Raw genomic sequence first — 20,833 nt, forward strand, 5'->3', positions numbered from 1 at the left:
GTCGGACAACACGATGTGAACATCCAGTGCATTTATTCATTCAATTCATGGTCAACTGAAACAAATGGGAATGGGCTGAGGGTTTGTGTGGGTTCCCATACTTGGTCTGGTGGGGACACTGGGGCTGATTCAATAACATGGGACAGCAGCTTGAGGTCAGTGGAAACCAGGCAAAGCAACAACAGTTACTTGGCTTAAGTAGGAAAGGAGCCCAGAGAAGCCAGGTCACAGGGGCATGGATGTGGGGAGGTGGGCAGTGGGCCCTGGTAGGACCTTGTCATTGGTAGATTACTGCCAGGTGAGGGATGCAAGCAAAGCCTGCAGTCCCTGGAGGCACAGACACCAGAGATGAGTATGACTGTCAGCTGGCCAGTCGCAGTCCTGTTTACAGCTTGTCACTCAGGACCAACCTGGGCCTCAGGCTGGTGTCTGGTGAGCAGCAGCCAGACCTTGACCACGGGTGCCCAGCAGCAGGGCCCTGGATCATCTTCTCTGTCTGCCACCCTGCACCCCGAACAGCCATCTCCACCAGCCCAACTGGCGGTCCTGCAGTTTCTTGGCCACTCGGCGCTCCTGCTCCTCCTGGTCCATGTTTCTCCTGGCGAGGTCCTGTGCCAGGTGGTACACGTCGTTGGTGAAGGGGACACCGGAGTGGGCGCCCACCAGGCACTTCACCAGCCCCAGCAGCTCCTTCACCTGGTCTTCCTGCTCCGTGCCCACCGCCCGGTTGTTGAAGGCGCACACGCGGCCCCCGCACTCGGCCACCAGCCTCCGCAGTGCGCGGTTGTCCGTGTCACGCACGAACTCCTGCACCGAGCCCCCGGCCAGGTCCTCCTTGCGTGTGAACAGCACGATGGTGCGCGCCGTCACGCGGTCCCCGAACAGGTCCTTGAGCGCGCTCAGGGCCTGCTGGTCTTGCGCCGTGAAGCGGCCCAGCTGAGTCACCAGGATCACTGCGTGGGGCCCTGGTGCCGACAGCAGGTAGCAGCGCGCCCGCTCCTGGAATCCCGGATCTGTCTTGGGGACTTGGGAGCTGAAAAGGTCTGGGGTGTCCATGACTTCCACCTGCAACTCACCCCAACTGCATCTCCCCACCTCACACGTTGTGGTCACCGAGGTGGCCCCGAGCCTGGAGAAGAAGCAGTTCTGGCCCAGGATGCTGTTCCCAGTGGCACTCTTCCCTGCCCCTGTCCTCCCTGCCAGGATGAGCCTCAGCTTGCGCTCCTGCAGGCCCCACGTGCTGTCTTCAGAACCTGGAGGACAGGTGGTCTGTGAGCTTCCAGACCCTAAAGCAACTAGGTATCCTGGTTACCTGGTCCCCCCACCCCCAACCCCCACAGCCATTGTAACAGAGGAGAACAACAGCGTTTCAGCTCTGCTGTCCAAGCAAACCCTTACTGCTTGGTTATCGGTCAGAGCTGTCCCTGCCCCAGGGGACCTTCACCCTCCACTCCTGTCCTCTCAGCTTCACCACCAGCACCTGTAGATGCTCACCACCTGGTGGGCATTCCTCTAGGGGACACCCCTCTCTAGTCCCAGTCACGGCCTCCCCTGCATCATCCCTGGTCGTCCCCATGGTGCAGAGCTGTCCCTGCTGGGCAGCATCAGTGGCCTCTGCCACAGTCCCCCAGGGTCCAGCCCAGGGAAGAGGGCAGCAGCGGGCAGTGGGCCTGGGCCTGAAGGGCTGTGTGGAGTCCCAGACACCCCGGGCTTGCCTCACAGCCCCGCCATGGGCCGGCTGTGCCACCTTGGAAGTTGCTTCATCTAAGTGTTAAAGCTTTGTGCAAAATTGGGAATAATAGTGTGGTGTTGTTTCCTCCTGGGGGTGTTGGGGGTTAGTGACATCACTTCTTTCCCTCCTCCTCCTCTCCCTCTCTCCCTCCTCTCCCCTCTCCCCATCCCTCTCTCTGAACCCTGCTGCCTACTAATAAGACACCTGTCTGCCCCTCCACCCTGGGTCTCTAACCCTCTACCTGGTGCGTGACCCCCTCTAATGCAGGAGCTGATGCCCTCTCCACCCTCCTCTGTGGGGTCAGGTGGGGTTAGTGTCTGCATTTTACACTTTGGCACTGGTGGGGGGGGTGGCGCAGGCCATGAAAGAAGTTAGTGCCTCCCAGCTGGGCAGGGGTAGGGACACAGCTACAGTGCATGTCCCAGGACTCTTGCTGTGTCGCCCCTGACACCTCAGGGTGCCCTTCAGGGCCTGTCTGTTCAGTCCTGAGGTCACCCATTTCCATCATCACCCAGAGCTCACACCTGGGGGCAAGTTCCCAGTGGGAGACGGGCTCTTACCCCGGGCCTTTTTCTTACCTTGCACCATCGTCCGTCCTCCCATGCTTAGCTGGAAGAGTCCCAAACACAATTGGTTCATTAAAGTGGTACAACTACCTCCAAGAGCTGCTGACAGCACAGTGACACAGTCGTGGTCCCCGCCCCCCCCCCCCCGAACATGGGACCTGAGGGAGCAACACTGGAAGGGCCGGGCAGGGGGGCTGACGCTGGGAGAGGTTTGCTGAGCTCGGTCTGTCTGTTCAGGGCCGACGAGGGCGAAAGGCTGAGGGGAGGTTGTGACAGTGACTCAGGTCAGTGACCAGGCTTCAGATGCTAATTTCTCCCAGGTAGCTCTGTGTTGGGGACCAAAGCTGTGGATGCTACATTTTCCCAGGAGTCTTTGGGAAACTGGGAGACCAGACGAGAGGCTCAGGGACTGTGGGAACCACTTACTGGGGTTGGCTGGGAGACACACAGGATGGGAACTGGAATTGGAGTTATGGAAACCGGAAAAGAATTGTATGTCCCAGGTGACCTGGAGAGCCTGTGACTCTGCTCTCAGGAAGCCAATTCCTTGTCCTGCCTCAGTGTGTCTGATGGGATCGGTGTCCCTGAGAGCCTGGGCCACTGCCCTCTGACTCCTGACCTCCTGCCCCCAAAGACGTGGCTTCTCCAAGTCAGGTGGTTCCAGCCACTCAGGCATCAGTAACTGGATGGAACCTTCTGTGATCACCGAGTCCCCGAGCACAGCGCCCCCTCTGTCCTCAGTGTCCTCTCCAGCCTCAGGTCAGTGACCCCCTCACTGGGTTGCCCCCCCCAAGAGAGCAGATGTCAGGCTTTTCCCAGCCGACTTTCAGCTGCCCCCACACCCTGTCTGAGCCCTGTCCTCGCTTCACAGTCCCTGTCTAATCCCACCTGGTGACTGCAGGTGACTTCATTCTCTCCTGGTGGCACCACATTAGGAAAAGCCAAGAGAAGGAGGACTTGTCTCTGGGGAAAGGACTTTGATGACCAATCGCCTGGTCCTGAGTCCAAAGGCGCTGGCATTTCTGCTGGTGCACGGCTCCCTGCCCCCCTCCAAGCCGACACTACTGTTCACATCACCACCCCCCCAGCCCCACCTTATGAATCAACACACTCCCATGGATGGCAGCAGAGCAGACCTGGAGAAAGAGCCACAGATTCAGAGCAAAGACCAGAAATTTAGTGAAAGCAAAGGGTCCTGGTCCAAGATGGAGAAGAGAAGGTACAGGGACCACCCAGGACCCGAGGGTGGGCCCTTCAGAACTTCCCAGAGTCTGGGGTGGGATTTGGAAAGTTCTCTGCAGTTCCAGACACCTGACCTCTGGGCTGCAGGACACACGGGGTCCCTGGAGAACGGAAAGCACGCAGGGCCCTGTGTGTCAGACCTCCTCGGGGCAGGTGTGCTCACCTGGTCCAGGGCTTCTGACCCCCCCTGTGTTTGGGCATTATCGAGGGGACTCTGGGAAAGGTGCATTTCTCAGCGGGTTTGGTTCACATGTCCGTACTGTCAGAACATAAGCAGCCCCGCGCCCCCGCCCACCGGTGACTCCAAGGCGCTCAGTCTGGACCTGGGTCTCTGGGTCAGTCTCCCCAGTCCAGCCCCTCGTCCTGCTGGGAGCAGGGGGAGCTCAGGGGCTCAGCTGCCCCCACACCCTGGCAGCTCGGGTTGGGAGCAGTGTCTAGGGGCAGAGTTAGGGCAAGGGTGTGAAGACCAAGTTCACGACCTTGGCCGCCTCCTCCAGCAAGACCCCATGTGGACAACTGGGAGCAGAGTGCAGTGTTCTGGGCGGTTCAGCCCGGGGCCCACACCACTGTCCCTTTGTCTCCTGTTCTCAGGGCAGACTTGCTGCCCTGTCCTCAGAAATCTCTTGCCCATGCGAATACGCACGTGGGGAGAGTGTGCTGCCATCTCAAGGGAGTTTTGGTCCCTGTAGGAGAGCGAGCCGACCCCCTCCCTCCTTGGGGGGGAGCCCTTGGGAGAGGGTTGGTCCTGTGGGCGTCAGGGCTGGGGGATCTGGGCCATAACCTGCTCTGTGTGGGACTCAGGGCGTCCTGAATGTCTGGGTCCCGAGCCCCTTCCATCCGCCCTCTGGCCCAGAACCACTCACTCAGGGAGCCTCCTGCCCACACTGCATTCCTCCCCATCCTCACAGCCCTCCTCCCCTGGGGCACCATCTTCCTGGGGGCTCACCTTTCCTGCAGGGAGGCAACAGTCCAAGAAGCGCCGGACCAACAGACCAATGGCTGTCCTCCGGTTTGAGTGTGGCAGGCTGTTCCTCCTGGTACCAGGGGAAGTGTCCTGCCTCTCAGATCTCAGAGAGCAGGAAGCCCAGGGGTGGGGTGGGTATGGGGCCCGGGGTGACAACTTAAAGAGACAGGAACACTCTTAACTGAGGGAGTGGGGAGGCTGAGTTCCCACTGGGAAATTACGCTGTGGTCCATGGTGGTGTTCTCTGAAAGTCCCTGTGACACCAACAGCTTGTTCCCCCAGGGGCAGTAACCTCAGGGGACAAGAGCATGTAAGGTTCTGAGGCCTGTATTCACTTCTAGCCTTGACCACGAGTCCTAACTGCTTTTGCTTTGCTAGGCATTTTCCTATAAAATGCCCTCTCCAGAGCCTCCTTCCTTGGGCCAGTGCCACAAAGGCGACCCTGTCTGCCAGGAACGCCCTGGGCAGGGTCTCTGGATTCTCAACAGAAAGGAAGGCTTTTCCCAACGTCCAGCAGAGGGCCGCAGGGAGGGGAGGAGCACTCTCACCCAGAGCCGCCCCAGCCCCTCTGCAGGTGTCTCCCGCCAGGGGGCCAGGAGACCTGAGGAAGGTGAGGAAGCAGACAGGTTTGGTGTAGAGGGAGGAAGGCTGCCCCAGGGTTATGGGGGTTCGGGGCCTGGGCCTGGGCAGGTCAGGGACAAGATGTGACAGGGCCAGACTCACTGAGACTCCCTGGAGGTGACATTGCCCATAGATGGTGAGGGCTTTGACTTCATCTGAAGCTCATGGGCTGGGGTCTGATTTCGGCCCATTAATGCCAGCTCATCATTGATAATGAAGAACCCAACACCCGCTGAACCCACCTACTGTCCACCCCACTCCCCCAGCTCTACTGAGATGTGATTGACATGTAATGTTGTGGAAGTTTAAAGTACAGAGCGTGCTGGTTTGTGCATTTACCTGTCGGCAAAGACGATCACCACCATAGTGATCATTGGGGTGCTACCACCTGCACCACTTCCCATGATTCCTGTTTCCATTCTGTGGTGACAACACTGAAGATCTGCTCTCCTAGCAACTTCCAGGGACAGAACACAGTGTCATTAACTCCAGTCCCCGTGCAGTGTATTTCATCCCCAGAACTAACTCATCGCTAAGTGGCCGTTGTGCAGTCTGACCACCGTCCTCCCATTCCCCACCTGCCTGCCCCTGCTAGCAGCCAGACTGCTCTCGTCTCTGAGAGTTTGGGTTTTTAAAATCCCGCATTGAAAGTGATACCAAACAGTGTTTATTACCGTGTCTGAGTAACTTCACTTAGCAAATGCCCTCCAGGTCCGTCTGCAAGTGGAAAGATGTCCTTCTGATTCTCATGGCTGATCACACACACACATACGGGTGGGCAAAAGTAGGTTTACTTTTTTGTGAGTATGCAAAATAGAGGTTAATCCTGTATCATTATTCATTAAATACTGTTTCTGTACTCACCACCCTAAACCCACTTCTGCCCCGTCCTGCACATTCTGTCCCTCGTAATTCTCATGTGACCTTTGTCCATGGGTCCCTACACAGGACCTTCATTGGTCCCCACACCCTGGCTGCCATGAGTAACCCTGCAGTGAGCAGGGAGGTGCCGAGGCCTCTGTGGGGTCCTGTGCTTGTTCCCAGTGGATGGCGTCCTTGTGGACCAGGTGGCGGTGCCGTTCTCAGTTGTTTGGTGACTCCGTGCTGTTTTCCAGAGTGGCTGCCCCACTTTCCATTCCCACGGACAGTGCACAAGGGTTCCCTTCCCCCCATGTCCCTCACCAACACTTGTTATTTCTTGTGTTTTTGACAATGGGCATTCTAACAGGAGTGAGGTGCTGTCTCATTGTGGTTTTGATTCGCATTTCCCTGATAATTAGTGATCTCGAGCACCATGTTCTGTTGGCCATTTACATGTCTTTTTTGAAAAGATGTCTATTCAGTCTGTCTGCCCCATTTTTAAAAAAGGGATTGTTTGGTTTCTGCTACTGAGGTATAGGGGTTCCCCATATATTTTGCATGTTAATCCCGGATCAGATACATGACTGGCAAATGTTTTCTCCCATTCTGTAGATTGCCTTTTCATTGTGTGGGTGGCTTCCTTTGCTCTGCAGAAGCTTATTAATTTGATGTTGTCCCACTTACTTGTTTTTGCTTCTGTTTCCTTGCTTTTGGGGTCAGATCTGAACAATGATGACCAAGACTGATGTCAAGGAGCTTATACCCTTTGTTTTCTCTTAGGAGGTTTATAGTTTCAGGTCATATTTTCAGACCTTAGTCCATTGGAATTGACTTTTCTGTATGGTGTCAGACTGGAGTCCAGCTTTCTTCTTTTTCACATGGTTGTCCCATTTCACAGCACCGTTCATTGAAGAAACTCTCCTTTTCCCATTGTATATTCTTGACTCATTTGTTGTCAATTAATTGACCATTGATTTCTGGGTCTCTGTCTTTCCCCTGTTGATGTATGTGTCTGTTTTTGTGACAATACCATCATTTTTTGATTAGTGTAACTTTCTAATATAGTTTGAAACCAGGATATGTGATACCTCCAACTTTCTTATTCTGTCTTAAGACTGCTTTGGTTATTCAGCATCTTTTGAGTTTCTATAAAAATTTTAGGATTTCTTTCTATTTCTGTGGAAAATGTCATTGGAATTTTGACAGGAATTGTGTTGAATCTGTAGATTGTTCTGAGTTGTGTGGACATTTGAAAAATATTCGTTTTCCCCAATCCATAAGCACAAAATAGCTTTCCATTTATTTGTTTCTTCCTCAATTTCTTTTAGCAATATCTAATAGTTTTCAATATACAGGTCTTTCAGCTCCTCTTTCAACTTAAATTTACTTCTTCATATTTTATTCTTTATGATGTTATTATATTTGGGATTATTTCTTAATTTCTCTTTTTTTAAGTTCTCTGTGATAAATCATTATTAGTGTATGAAAATGCAACTGAATTTTTTGTATTTGTGTATTGATTTTGTGTCCTGCAAATTTACTGAATGTGCTTATTATTTCTCACAGTTTCTTTTTGGTGGTTTCTTTAGGATTTTATCTACATAACATTATGTCACTTGCAAATAGAGACCATTTTACATTTTTTGGTTTTGATTTGGATGGCTTTTATTTTCCTCATGCCTAATTGCTCCGACCAGGACTTCCAGTAGGATGTGGAAGAAAGGTGGTGAGAGTGAGCATCCTTGTATTGTTCCTGAACTTGGAAGAAAAGCTTTCAGCTTTTTACTTTCAATGATCTTAGCTGTGGGCTTGTCACATATGGGCTTTGTTTGTGCCTAGCGTGTTAAGAGTTTTTATTATGAAAGGCTATTAGATTTTGTGCAATGCTTTTTCTTTATTTATTGAGATGATGAAATAACTTTTATCTTTTACATTGTGAATGTGATGCATCCTTTAGACTGACTGAGGGATGCTGACCCCTTTTCGTCTGGAACTGTGTCTTTTCTGCCTAATGGCCCTGGTCAGACCCTCCTGTGAAGAGTGGGAATGAAGTGGCAGGAGCAGGCCTCTCTGTCTTATTCCTCATCTTCGGGAGAGCTTTCAGTCCATCATCACCGAGTAGGTACCAGCTGTGGGATCTTTGTAGATGCCTTTTAGCAGGTTGTGGAAGTTTTTCTCCCTTCCTAGATTTATTTTGAAAGGGTGCTCAGTTTTGTCAAGTGCTTTTCTAAATCTAGAAAGATCATCATGCATTTTTTCTTCTCCATTCACTTGAAAACAAATCCTTACAGCAGCTTCATGACTGTCAGGAGTGGGGGTGGCCTGTAGGCTGTCCCTGACTTCACCTGGGGCTCTCAGGTCAGCCCCTGTGGCCACCTCAGCCTCAGCCTCTCTGGGATGCAGTGTCTGGACGGTCACCCTAGTTCATCCTCATCTCTGTCTGCCTTCCAGAGATGGGTTGAGACCTCTCATCCTCGAGGCTCAGACTCCTAAGTCTGGGAGAAGACCCTGAGAGATGGGCTGACAGCGGTGGTCAACCCCAGGCTTCCTGGGACTGGGGTGTGATGGGTGTGAAGTTAGTTTTGTGGTCCCTTCACCATGTCATTTCCACCGCAGTGGTGCAGACCTGTTTATGTGCATGAGAAGGTGAGACTCGTGTTGGAAAAGATGTCAAACTGTGAAAAAAAACAGGAAATGTGTACAAGATCGAAACTTGTTGAGACCACAACTGCAAAGCCTTTGAGGCTTTGAACTTGGAGAGGTGCAGAAATAGCCCTGGGGAGCTCAGCTGGTTGGAGCATGTTCCCTGTGCGCTGAGCTGCAGTTTCTACCTCTGGTCAGGTAACACAGGAGATGTATAAGTACATGGAACACCCAATCGATGTTTCTCTGTCTTTTTCTCTGCCTCTCTCCCTCTCTCTCCTTCAATCAATAAATTGAGAAAAAAGAACAACAACCCAGGCTGGGTTTCTCAGTTGGTTGGAGGGCCATCCCATGCCCCAGAGGGTTGTGGGTGCATTTCTGGTTCTACAGAGTGTGGGAGGTGACCAGTGGAATCCCTCTCTCACAGTGATTTCTCTCTCTCTCTCCACCACACTCCTTCCTCTCTGTCTAAAATGAATGAAATGTCCTTGGGTGGGAATTATGAACAACTGTGCGTACATGGACTCCATCTCTAGACAGGAACAGGTACAAACTCACATGTAAAAGGCACTGACACGAGCCCGTGTGACAACCTGCAGCCTGTTTTACCATTGGTCTCCCACCACTGAGTCTCCTGGTCACGTCCAACATACCTAAAGACCTGCAATTTCCCAGCTTTATTAAATTGTAGTTTATGTAAAATAAAATTCATTACTTCTTTAGTAGATTTAATAATTGGTTTTGTAAACATTTTCCTAACAATTTTGGATATTTCCCATAACCTTGCATACATGTTCTCATGTTACAGTGTGTGGTCAGTTTATTTTATATTTTATTTTATTTTTCACCTTTTGATCCCCTGCAACCAGTTGTATCACCTCTCATCTCTGGGAACAGCCAATCCACTCTCTGGATCTTTGAGCTTGGGTTTTTCGTTTGTTTGTTTCTTCTATATCCCACATAGGAGATCATACAGTATCTGGATTTCTCAGTCTGACTTAATTTCACTTAACAAATGCCCTTGAGATCCATCTATGTCATTGAAAATGGAAATATTTGGGGAATTTTATGGCTAAACACTATTCCGTATTCATCACTATTTCCTCATCCATTCCTCCATATATGGATGCTTTGGTTCCTTCCATTTCTTGGCTATTGTAAGTCATGCTGCAGAGATATTTGTTTTCTGTAGCTACATACCAAGTAGTGGAAATGCTAGATCATATGGTAGTTCTATTTTTAATTTTTAAATCACCACCTGAGGGCATTTGTGTTTATTGTTTTTAGGGAAAGAAGAAGGGGAACATTAAGAAAAGAGAGAAGCATTGATAAATCCCTATCAGCATGCTCCCTGACTACAGGTGGAACCCACAATCCTCTGCTACAGGAGATGCTCCATCCAGCCGAGCCATGCTGACCAGTCCAGCTACTTTTAACTTTTTAGGAGCCTCCATACACAGTAACCGCACCAGCTTGCATTCCCACTACCAGTGCATAACAGTTCTCTTTTCTGCACGTCCTACCAACGCTCATTACTTTTGTCTTTTTGGTAGCAGCCAACCATTCTAATGGTTGTAAAGTGATATCTCACTGTGGTGTTGATTTGCATTTTCCTGGTGATTAGCGATGTTGAGCATCTTTTTTGGATCTCTTGGTCATCTGTATGTCATTTTTTAATACAAAGTCTATTCAGAATTTCTGCCCATGTATTCAAATTGAATTGCTGATTTCTTTTTGCAACTGAGTTGTATGAATTCTTTATGAAGTTTGGACATTAGCCTCTTATCAGCTCTGTGATTTGTAACTGTTTTCCCATTCAGGCGGTGGCCTTTTCATTTTGTTGATGATTCTTTTGCTCCCTTTCATTTGCATGAAGTATCTTCCTCTACCCTCCACTTTCTGTCTCTGTGTGCCTTCCATCCTCAGGTGGGTCTCTTGTGGACAGAGTGTGTATGAGTCTTATTTTCTTTTCCACTCAGCTGCCCCATGTCTTTAGCTTGGGGCACTTAATCCATTTACATCTATAGTGATTTTAGATGAGTACATGTTTATCACCATTTGAGTATTTGTAAGAGTTGGGTTTTTTGATAGTTTCTTTTTAAATAAGTCCCTTTTGATTTCTTGTAACTGTGGTTTGCTGGTGATGAACTCCTTTAGCTTTTACTTGTCTGAGAAGATCTTTATTACTCCTTCAATTTATTTATTTATTGACCCTTTTATTTAAATCATCACTCAAGGTTATGTTTTCATTGATTTTTTTAGAGAGAGAGAGAGAAAGGAAGAGAGAAAGCTAGGTAGAGATAAATATCCATGTGAGAGAAGCATCAATTTACTGTCCCCGTAGTCAGGAATAGAACCTGCAGTCTAGGTATGTCCCCCGACCAGGAATTGAACCTGCCAACTTTTGGTGTCCCAGAAAACCCTGCAAGGAACTGAGGGGAAATAGCCAAGACTCTCCTCCAATTTGAAATGAGAGCCTTTCTGTGCAGAGCCCTCTTACAGGATCCAGTTTGGACAGCTCCTCCCCTCACTTCCTCCTCCTCCTCCTCCTTGTCCTCCCTGTCCTCACTCAGCTCAGACTTCGAAGTCACAGACAGGAGCAGGACGCAGATTTTGCAGGTAAAGAAACATGGGTGATTGTGTATGTGTAGGGGGGAGCATCAGGGAAATGTGGGATGTGGAGCATCAGAGTCCCCTCCCCCGGGATCCGAGTTAAACCTCCCATCAGACTTCCTCTCAGTGCAGGTTTCTCCTTGCTTTCTGTTTCCTGTCTCTGCTGACTGACTTTGGGCTGTGATCTGCTGTAAAGGCTGAGCCTTGCAAATTAGCCACTCTTACTGGTTTGCTGCTCAGAGGATGTTTGTACAAATAAGTGATGCACTTCACCACTTAACGGAAATTATATATAAACTTGAATCTTTTCAGGACAGAGCAGGTGAGTGGGCAGAGTCAGCTCTGAGGGCAGCTGGTGGGTGGGAAGTGCTGGGAGGTGTCAGAGGCGGGCTCCTGCACCCAGGACCTACAACCACTTTGTGGCCAAAGCTGATTTGCAAAATACTGGGATTCCTCTTCTCAAGTTACAAGAAGGGTTTTTCTACTCCCTATCCTTAAGGCATGAAGACACACAGGTCTTACTTTAAACAGTATGTCTGTCTTTCTGACAGTATTTCAAGTGTGTATTCGAAGGCTCCTATCAGAGGAGCCTGCCCTTCCCAACTGGCATTTTCAGCCTGTCCCAGGCAATGTCCCCTCCACTCCCAGTTCTTGAAACGGCTCTGCCCACTCCCAAACCTGTGTAGGCAGCGAGGAAATGAAATATTCACAATGTAACACCATGCTTCTGTGACAGTGAGCGTTGATGATTGAGGAAAGACCTTTTTCACAGATGTTGGCTGGACATCAAGGAAGCAACAAGCAGAGGGAGTTTTGACCAATTTATTTATTTAACAAATATGTGTTGCGAACAAGTCTGTGTCCAGCATTGCGCTTTCCCCAGGTCATAAGGGAATACAAGACTGGACACTCCCCTGGAGAGTCCATTGTCACGAAGCTTCCAACTGACCAGGGCAGAGTAGAGAGAGCAGATGCAGAACTCCTGACTGAGATCTGAGCTCCATGGGGACCCCCCGGGAACACTGGGAGAGCCAATAGTGAGGGGACCTCAGCACAGCTGTACTGTGAGTGGTGATGGGGTTGGGGGTGAGGCGTTGGAGAGAAAAAAAACACGTTTTAGTTTAAAAACTGTCTGATTGTAGAGGTGAAGAGGGACTGAGGATGAGATGAACCCTTAGGGGCTATGACAGGGAAACCAGTCCCAGTGACCTGGATCAGCCTGAAGGAGGGAGCAGGGACACGTCTGCACATTTTGGAGGTCGAGTCCATGGGACAGATGAGCAAAAGTGAGGAGAGATGAGCTCTAGGCGACCCCACCACTCTGCAGGAGCCTTAGGCTGAAGGCTGAGGCCATCAGCTGAACAGTGGGGGCTTGGGGGTTGGGACAGGGCAGGCGATGGTGGTGAGGAATGGGATGATCCTGTGACCTGAAGGCAGTACTGTCTGCAGTGTAGGGAGGTCAAGGGTTTCCCGTGGACAGTTTTATGTGAGATGCCCAAGAACTTGACCAGTGGAGAGGCTGAGAGGCATATGAAAGTTCAGAGCTCTGAGGAGGGTCTAAGCTACAGATAAAGTTCAAATGGAGGTTAGAAGAACAAGTTACTGAGGGGATGGGGGAATGGTGTCCAGTGCCCAGAAGCCGAGCTGAGGAAGCACCTGAAGCCTGTATGTTTGTGCAGAGGAAGAGTAGGGAGCAAAAAGGAGACTGACCAGGGGAGAGGAGCAGAAGTGCTGGGAAGGAGGAGAAGTCAAGTAGCCAGTCTAGGAGAAGAAGGGACTGCTGGCTGCAGGAGGTTCGGTTTGCAGTTACTCTCCATTTCCCTGAAATGAGTTGTGTTTCTTACCCACAGGAACTCACATGACAATGGCAGCTCCATTCCATAGCTCAAGTTTCAGCATCAGCAAACCCTGGACCAGCCATGGTGAGAGGGGCCTTGGGCTCCCCAGGCCAGGCTAAAGAAGGGGACCTGGTGGGGGCTTTTCCATCCTGTCTCCTAGTCCCCAACTGAGCAAGACCCAAATACCCCCAACTCCATTTCTCATTTTGTCTTCATTGACTTTGCTCTTTCTTTTTCTTTGACCCTCCACCCTGGCCCCTCCTGATGTGGCATCACTGCTCAGAGAAAGAGAGGTTACAGTGTCCTGAATGATCCAGGCTTGATGAGGGTTCTTGTCTCCTACTTCCCAACATGTGCACACATCAGGAGGGCTCGCTTTAGCCTGTCTGTGTGTTTCTCTGCCCCTCTCTTCAGTCCCCGTGAGGGTGGGAAGGAGGAATGTGAGAGTAAAGGAGATTTAACTCAAGTCCCTGTGGTCCCTGCTCCAGGTGGCCTCACTGTAACCAACAAATTCCCAGACTGGCTCACTCTGTTTCCCACATAAACCCCGTTTTACTCCCTTGTCTATAGAAAGTAACTGCATCAGCTGAATTTGTGGTGGTTTTCAAACCACACCACAATGTAGTGGCCTGGAAACATCATTCATTTCATTGGCAGTTCTTGGTTCTGGGCTAGCTGGGCTCCTTTCAGGCAGACTGGCTCATGTACCTGGTGGTAAGTGGTAGTTCAGTACCTAATCGGACAATATTTTCTTTTTTCTAGATTAAATGTATTAGAGTGAGAGTGGTTAATAACACTATGTAAGGTTCACGTGTACAATCCTATCATCCATCATCCGTGTAATACATCATGTATTCAGCACTCAAAGCCTTGTCTTCTCCCATCACCACACATTTGACCCTGTTTACCCTATTCCACTTAGCCCCTCCTCCCTTTCCTTCTGGTAAACACCATATTGTTATTTATGTCCATAAGTTTGTGTTTTTTTTCACTTGAGGCTTCCTATTTTATATCCCACATATGAATGGAATCATATGGTTCTTGTCCTTTTTTCATGTGACTTATTTCATCTAGCATGATGCTCTCAATATCCAGTACAATGTAGTTTGGGATAATTTGAGATTGGACATGTCTCAATCCCAATCTTCATGGATGTGTCTGCTAGTCAGCAAGCTCTCAGGCAGACCAGGGTGACAGGGATAAGTGGGCCTGTGTCCCTCATCACCCAGCAGATGAGTCCAGCCTCTTCCCAAGGCAGCTGTAGGGCTCTGTGGGGCAGAAGGAGACAGCTAGCTCTCCACATCCACACATTTAGGACCCACACTGGCATCATACTTCTGTTGCCCACTTGTCCAGAAGGAGTCACCCAGCCTACCTGGATTGAAGGGGTGGGAAATGGACTCAGTCTTTATAAGCAGGGCTGCAGATCCGCATCCCAAAGAAGCTCATGTCCCAGATGGGAACAGCCTGTTGCCACAGCAGCACCCTGTCACATAGATCCCCACGTGCCCTCAGCATTGGCAAACTGCTCCGGGGTGCAGCAGGTCTGTGGTGGCCTTTTGTTTCATCTTCCACAATTTTTCCACTCCCTGTGTGGTGACACCTGATGTCCTCAGGGTGTCCCTAGGTGGTGTCTTCCACTGTGATGCTAATGGCACAGTGATCCAAACTCCCACCCACATTCCCCTTGTTGGTAGCCATCCTGTGTTCCTGTGTTATCAGATGTGGGAAACTCACCCTCAGGGGTGATTTGGTGACTCCCTGGATTAGCAACAGCTTCCTCACAGAGTGTGTGGAAGATGGGGAATCACTACTGATCTTGTGCAAGCCAGAGACGGGGGTTCTGCCAAATCTCTCTTCTGTTTGATAGATATTTTAAAAAACCATTCCTACTACAGAATAGACAGAAGGAGGCATACTGGAAATAAAGAGGCCAGTGAGGGGACCGCTGAGGTATGGATGGTGATGTAGGTTGAGCTGGTATGATGATCGACATGGAGAGAAGCGGTCAGATTTTGGGTGGAGGCCAGAGAACATGCCAGTGGGCTGGATCTGGAAAGCAAAGGGAAGAGAGGAATCAAGGGAGATTCCTAGACTTTTGGTCTGAGGACCTGGGTGACAGTGATGATTTCTCTGAAAGGGAAATTCAGTCATCACTCCTGTCTCTAATGTCATTGGTGTGACCCTGTGGGCATGGACTCTGAGCAGAGACGATGGCTGTGTATGATACAGGGTCCTGCCACAGGCCACTGTCTCACTAAAAGGCCGTGCTGGAGGGTCTTTGTCAGAGAGACAGGTGCTCGGGTGCAGTTGTTTCTTGTCTTGCCTGGTCCTGGGCTGGGTTCCCCAAATCCTTAAGTGATCCTACATAAGGCACATTAAAGAGAAACAGAGATTTACTAAAGGGAAATGGGGAAAGAGCTAAGCAGATGATTTGGTGTTTAACTGAGCGATAGTTATTTTGAAAACATCCTCCAGTTGGTAGGCTATGGTTTCTGTCATTAACATGCAACTTTCCCATGAAGCACATAGGCCTAACCAAGGGTGACTAAGAAAGTGTAATTCTGCATGAATTATTATTATTACTATTTTTACTATTATTATTATTATTATTATTATTATTATTTAGGTATGAAGAACTTTTATAGTAATTCCAGAAAACCATCAATACTTTCTGGCTGTAAGTCAGATCATATCAATTTACACTGATTCAACATATCAATTTAAAATTAGAAAGCTTCATTAGATTTCTACACAAAGTTGAAATTGTAAAGTGAAGTGTTTTGTGTTTCTGTGGGTCACAGTCCCTGACGGGATGGCTACATATGTGACATGTAAAGGGACACTCCTTCTTTCTGCCCAGGTACTCTGCTCGCAAGGAGGGAGGGCCTGAATCACCCCCCTCCTTGGCTTCTTCATGGGAAGAAAAAAAGCTCCCTTGTGAATATGTTGTGGGGGTGAGGGGATCTTCTGCTGTGATGTCCCACAGTCAGCTTTTGTGTCACTTCCTGCCTTTGCTTAGGAGGGACAGCACCTGCATTGGCTCAGAGTTCTCACTTACACCCTGGGGTGCCCTCCTCCATGGGCTCTAAGCTGCCAAAGGTCAGAGTGAGCAGCCCAAGGGACTCTGGAGATGTGCCCAGGGTTCCCCAAGGCCTGCAGCAAGAACATGGGGCCCAGGGCTTCCTCAGAGCTCCTGTGAGTGAAGGGGTCATTCATGGGACAGGATGTGAGCAGGCAACAGAAACAGGCAGTGGTAGGTTTGGGTCCTGCAGGGGAAATGCTGGAGGTCAATCTAACACTGTGGCTTTTGTTTCCTGATGTCCCAGGGCTTGGAAACCAAGACCCCAGAGAGTCACAACTGAGACTAGTCTTAGTGGGTAAGACTGGAGCCGGAAAAAGTGCCACAGGGAACAGCATCCTTGGGAAGAAAGCGTTTCAGTCCACCATTGCAGCAAAATCCGTCACCAAGGCCTGTGAGAAAGGGAGCTGCATGTGGAGTGGGAGAGAAACTGTGGTCGTGGACACACCTGGCCTTTTTGACACCGAGGTGCCAACTGCTGACACACAAAAGGAGATTGCTTGTTGCATCCTCCTGATGTCCCCGGGGCCTCATGCACTGCTCCTGGTGGTCCCACTGGGCCAGTACTCAAAGGAACAGCAACAGGCTGTGGAAAAAGTACTAACGATGTTTGGTGCCACAGCTAGGAATACATGATTCTCCTATTTACCTGAAAGGATGACTTGGATGGTGTGGCATTCTATGATTCCATAAAGGAAGCCCCAAAGTTCATTCGGGAGCTGATGAAGGAGTTCAGGGCTCGCCACTGTTTGTTCAACAATAAGGCAACAGGGGCTGAGCAGGAGGCCCAGAGGGCACAGCTGCTGGACCTGGTCCAGTTCATGGTGATGGAGAATGAGGGGGGATTCTACACTAACGAGATGTACCAAAGGGCCGAGGAGGAGATTCAGAAGCAGATCCGAGTGATAGAAGAGCAGTGCAGAGCTGAGCTGGAGAGGGAGAAGAAGAGGATAAGAGAGGAGTATGAGGAGAAAATCAGAAACCTGGGGGACATACAGGAGAAGGAAAAGAGAAAGGCAGAAATGGAGAGGGTGCTGGCAGAAAGGGAAAACTGCTGTGTTTCAATGCAGCAAAACACTGGGGTGAAACTGAGCATCAGAATAAGATACTTGACATCATCATAAGAGCTTTCAATGTTGTTGGCGTTGCTCTTCAATGCGTGTTCAAAGCCCTGGACAAAAAATGAAAATCTGTCCATATTTCCTGCATATTTTCTGGTGCCACTTCCTCCTAGAAATTGTTCCCCAAAGTCAGAGCCACCTGCTTCTGTCCCTCAGGCTCTCAGGACTAGGGAGGGCTAGAAAGTTCACTGTTGGCCATTGTTGGCCATTTAATTGATTTCACAGGGGAGGGACATGTGTCCAATCTGTAAAACTCCATAGCAGAATATACAGATGTTCACTGTGACCTGAACTCTTTCTCAGACACACACAGAAAAGGAATACAGAAGACCAAAAGTCGGTGGCCCCAAGCTTGGTCTATTTGTCCCCAGTAACTGTTTCTCCTCCAGATTCTTTCTAGATTGGCAGATAATCTCCACCTGTGGTTCTTCTCCTAATTTTTGTCTTTAGGGCCACAGTGATCACTGTACCCAAGTGTCTAGTGAAGTCAGCTCTTTGCATTTAGTAATCTATACAGAGAGATGCTTATAGAATTCTTTCTTGAAGAACATAAATTTGTTGAATTACATTTTTATGGAAGGACTCAGATTGTTCCTTATTAACGGCTCACTAAAGAACAAAGACCTGTCTGAAAAACAGATCTTCTAGAACTCAGCAAAGTGAAATGCCAGAAAAGGTAAAAGACACAGATTCAACAAGAAAGAGAGCATCATTTGGAACATTCAGCTGTTTCTGTAGAAACTCTTTGACCAACCTCAATGCGAGCATGTTGCTGAATGACTATTCCTCTCCTTTTCTTGGGAAGCCAACTGGTGCCACCGCACCTCCATCTCCCTGCACCCTGATGACTCTCTGCTGGAAGGGTGGTCTGCACACTGCTGCCCCACCCCCTGAATTGTTTGCTTACTGTTACTACAATAAAACTTTTCTATTCTCTTGAATTTGTGCAAAAAATGGCAGTCTTTTACCATGGGAAATACCACTGATATTTCTTCTAAGAGCACAGGGATGAGTTTTACTTTTTGGTAAAATTATAAAATGATTATGGAGCTTGGCTTCTCTACACCCTAACAGATCTCCCCTCATTCTTCTTGGATTCATTCATTCAGGTTTGTCTAGAAATTACATGTAATCAAGGTTTCTGAGACCTTTGCAGATTTCCTGGTTACAAATGAGATCCCTTTATTGCATGGATAACAGTAGTGCAAATCTACCCCTTCTCTTCTGGGGACTCCTATCAGAGTAATTTCTAGGAGCTCCCAAAGCACATTTCCATGTTCAACCGGCACGTCCTGGTGGTCACACGCCCGAAGGGAACTTCAGTGGTCTGCCTGGAGAATGAACCAAGGGACCACAGTGTAGGTCAGGTCTGGTCACCACTGGCCAAAAGGGAGGGAGGACAGTCTGGTTCCTTTTTTCAGAAAAGTAAAAATAATAATAAGAAAAAATGGCTTCACATCCCGAAAGAGACCAACTGCTTTGCCTTTGTGAGAGGGGATAATTTATGATGTGTCTCTCTCTGCTGGGTGGTAGGATAAGCTCTTCCTCCTTCTAGAAGGAAAACCATCAGCTTGGTGCAGTAATGCCCAGTGCTACTTGGGGGTCCCCTTCCTGTGACTTCCAAAATCTCAGTGACAAAACCAAAGGCTTTGCCAAAGGCATGTATGGAGCTACAGAAAGCTCTATACATGCTGTTACTGTGGGGCCAGAGACAGAACTGAATTGCAGGTCTGGGTGACCTGGACATGACGGACAGAGGACAGTGGCACATGACTGAGGGCCCAGAGGGAAGCACCAGGGGGCAGGGGCGAGGAGCTCAGAAAGTTCTTCTAAGAGCAACAAGCTCGGGACCATCTGTGCTGTGAACATGTTCCCTGAGCCAAGTTCCCCCAGCTCTCCCAAGGGTGGGGGAAGAAATCTTTGGTGAGGGCCTTGTGCACACCAGGTGCTTGGTACAAAGTGGGGAGTAAAGAAACTAATACTTTGTCCCCATCATGCCAGCATCAAACAGGTGAGGCCTGTTATGTCTTCGATGAGACGGAAACATTTCCATAGGAAGGTCAGGTAGAAGGTAAATCGGCAGGTGGACCATCCAGCTGTGCTGAATCCTCTGTCCTACACATGGCACCACAGTTGGTCCTGCTGTGTTCTCTGCATCACAGGGAAGAAGTGGGGGGATGTTCGTCATCATCCCGTTGCTGATCGGTCCCTGTCAGGGTCTGCCCCTGCAACCTGAAGCAGATGTTCTCACCATGAGGGACTGGTGCCAAATAACAATTCAATGTCTTATCTGACAGGTTGAAAAGATTTGATAACACCTGTACCACCATGTTAAATCCCCCCCCCACAAGTTCACAACATTCTTCAAAGATTTGGGAATTCTTTAAGACTTATGATATTACTTGGCCAAATGTCTTGTATCTCATTTCCCCTATAGCTCTAAAGAAAAATGCCTGAGAAGGCTTGGCAGGTGGCGGGGAGGGGCAGGGAGAGGGAGAGGGTTGCCCAGAGGAAACAGAGGGAAGAGGAGGAAGAGGAGACATAGGTTGGAGACTTGTGTGGGCAGGGCTGGACCCCCAGATCCACCCCAAATCCTCTCTTGAGCAGCATCTCTGCTTGTGGAAGTCCGGAGGGGCAACATCAGAGGGAGAAAGTGAAAAAAGGTGAACAATGGGAGAAGAGGAATCTGAAATGATACCAACCCCTGGCATAATCGGTTTGGAAAGGCAAGAGAAGAACGGCAATCCCAGGTGCTCCCCCATGTCATCCCCCCGACACGCACACTGTCCCGCTGCATCCTGGGGCACTGGATGCCTTAGACCACTGAGACAGAACATATTTTTATTTATTTAAAGATTTTATTTATTTATTTTTAGAGAGGTGAAGGGAGGGAGAAAAGAGAGGGAAACATCAACGTGTGGTTGCCCCTCCTGTGCCCCCTACTGGGGACCTGGCCCACAGCCCACCTAAAGGCCTTGACTGGGAATCCAACTGGCATCCCTCTGATTTTCAGGCCGGCCCTCAACCACTGAGCCTCACCAACAAGGGCTGAATGAATTAACCTACCAGGTAAACAATAAACATTTAAATTAATTTATCAGGTTGTCCTAATGGAAATGCAAATGGTTTGAACTTTGACTCAGCAGCTCTGAGGTAATGAGACTGCTCACTTAGAAACATGATGACCTTGACTCCCCTGACGTTGAAGTACTGACTCTTTACCTGAAGTAAGTGCAGGGCTGGGGGCCGATTCCACCAGAATGCCAATAAGGTCCCATTCTGAATGTTACACCAGGGATTTTAATTTTCATGTAGAAGAATAACAAGGGAAATACAATAATGAGGAAATCAAAGCCATTGTGATCAAATCAATACTTTATGCACAAGGAGGAGAAAAGTAGAAGATGGAACAGAACTGAAGTCCTGACGCGGGTCTTCGGCAGCACGCACACGTCACAGGGAATATGGCTGGGTTCCGTCCACGGCCTGTGGATGGCTGATTGAGTAAATGGATCTGTCTCAGATGCCCACTAAACTGGGTCTTTGTTCT

General features: G+C 49.3%; 1 protein-coding gene and 1 pseudogene across 1 annotated transcript; one reads left to right on the plus strand and one right to left on the minus strand.

The window, feature by feature from the left end:
- LOC123817990 overlaps positions 1 to 18,190 on the plus strand; it is a 28,600-nt pseudogene extending 10,410 nt beyond the window's left edge.
- On the minus strand, positions 17 to 5,529 carry LOC123817936 (GTPase IMAP family member 1-like). Its single transcript, XM_045837719.1, has 4 exons — positions 5,465 to 5,529; positions 5,053 to 5,105; positions 4,487 to 4,594; positions 17 to 1,253 (listed from the first exon to the last, which is right to left on the minus strand). Exons 1-4 carry the CDS (start codon positions 5,527 to 5,529, stop codon positions 484 to 486), a joined length of 996 nt encoding a protein of 331 aa, XP_045693675.1. The 3' UTR covers positions 17 to 483.
- Positions 18,191 to 20,833: the final 2,643 nt, after the last annotated feature.

The sequence above is a fragment of the Phyllostomus hastatus genome, unplaced genomic scaffold, assembly GCF_019186645.2.
Source record: "Phyllostomus hastatus isolate PE091 unplaced genomic scaffold, TTU_PhHast_1.1 phas_contig_244, whole genome shotgun sequence".
Lineage (NCBI taxonomy): Eukaryota > Metazoa > Chordata > Mammalia > Chiroptera > Phyllostomidae > Phyllostomus > Phyllostomus hastatus.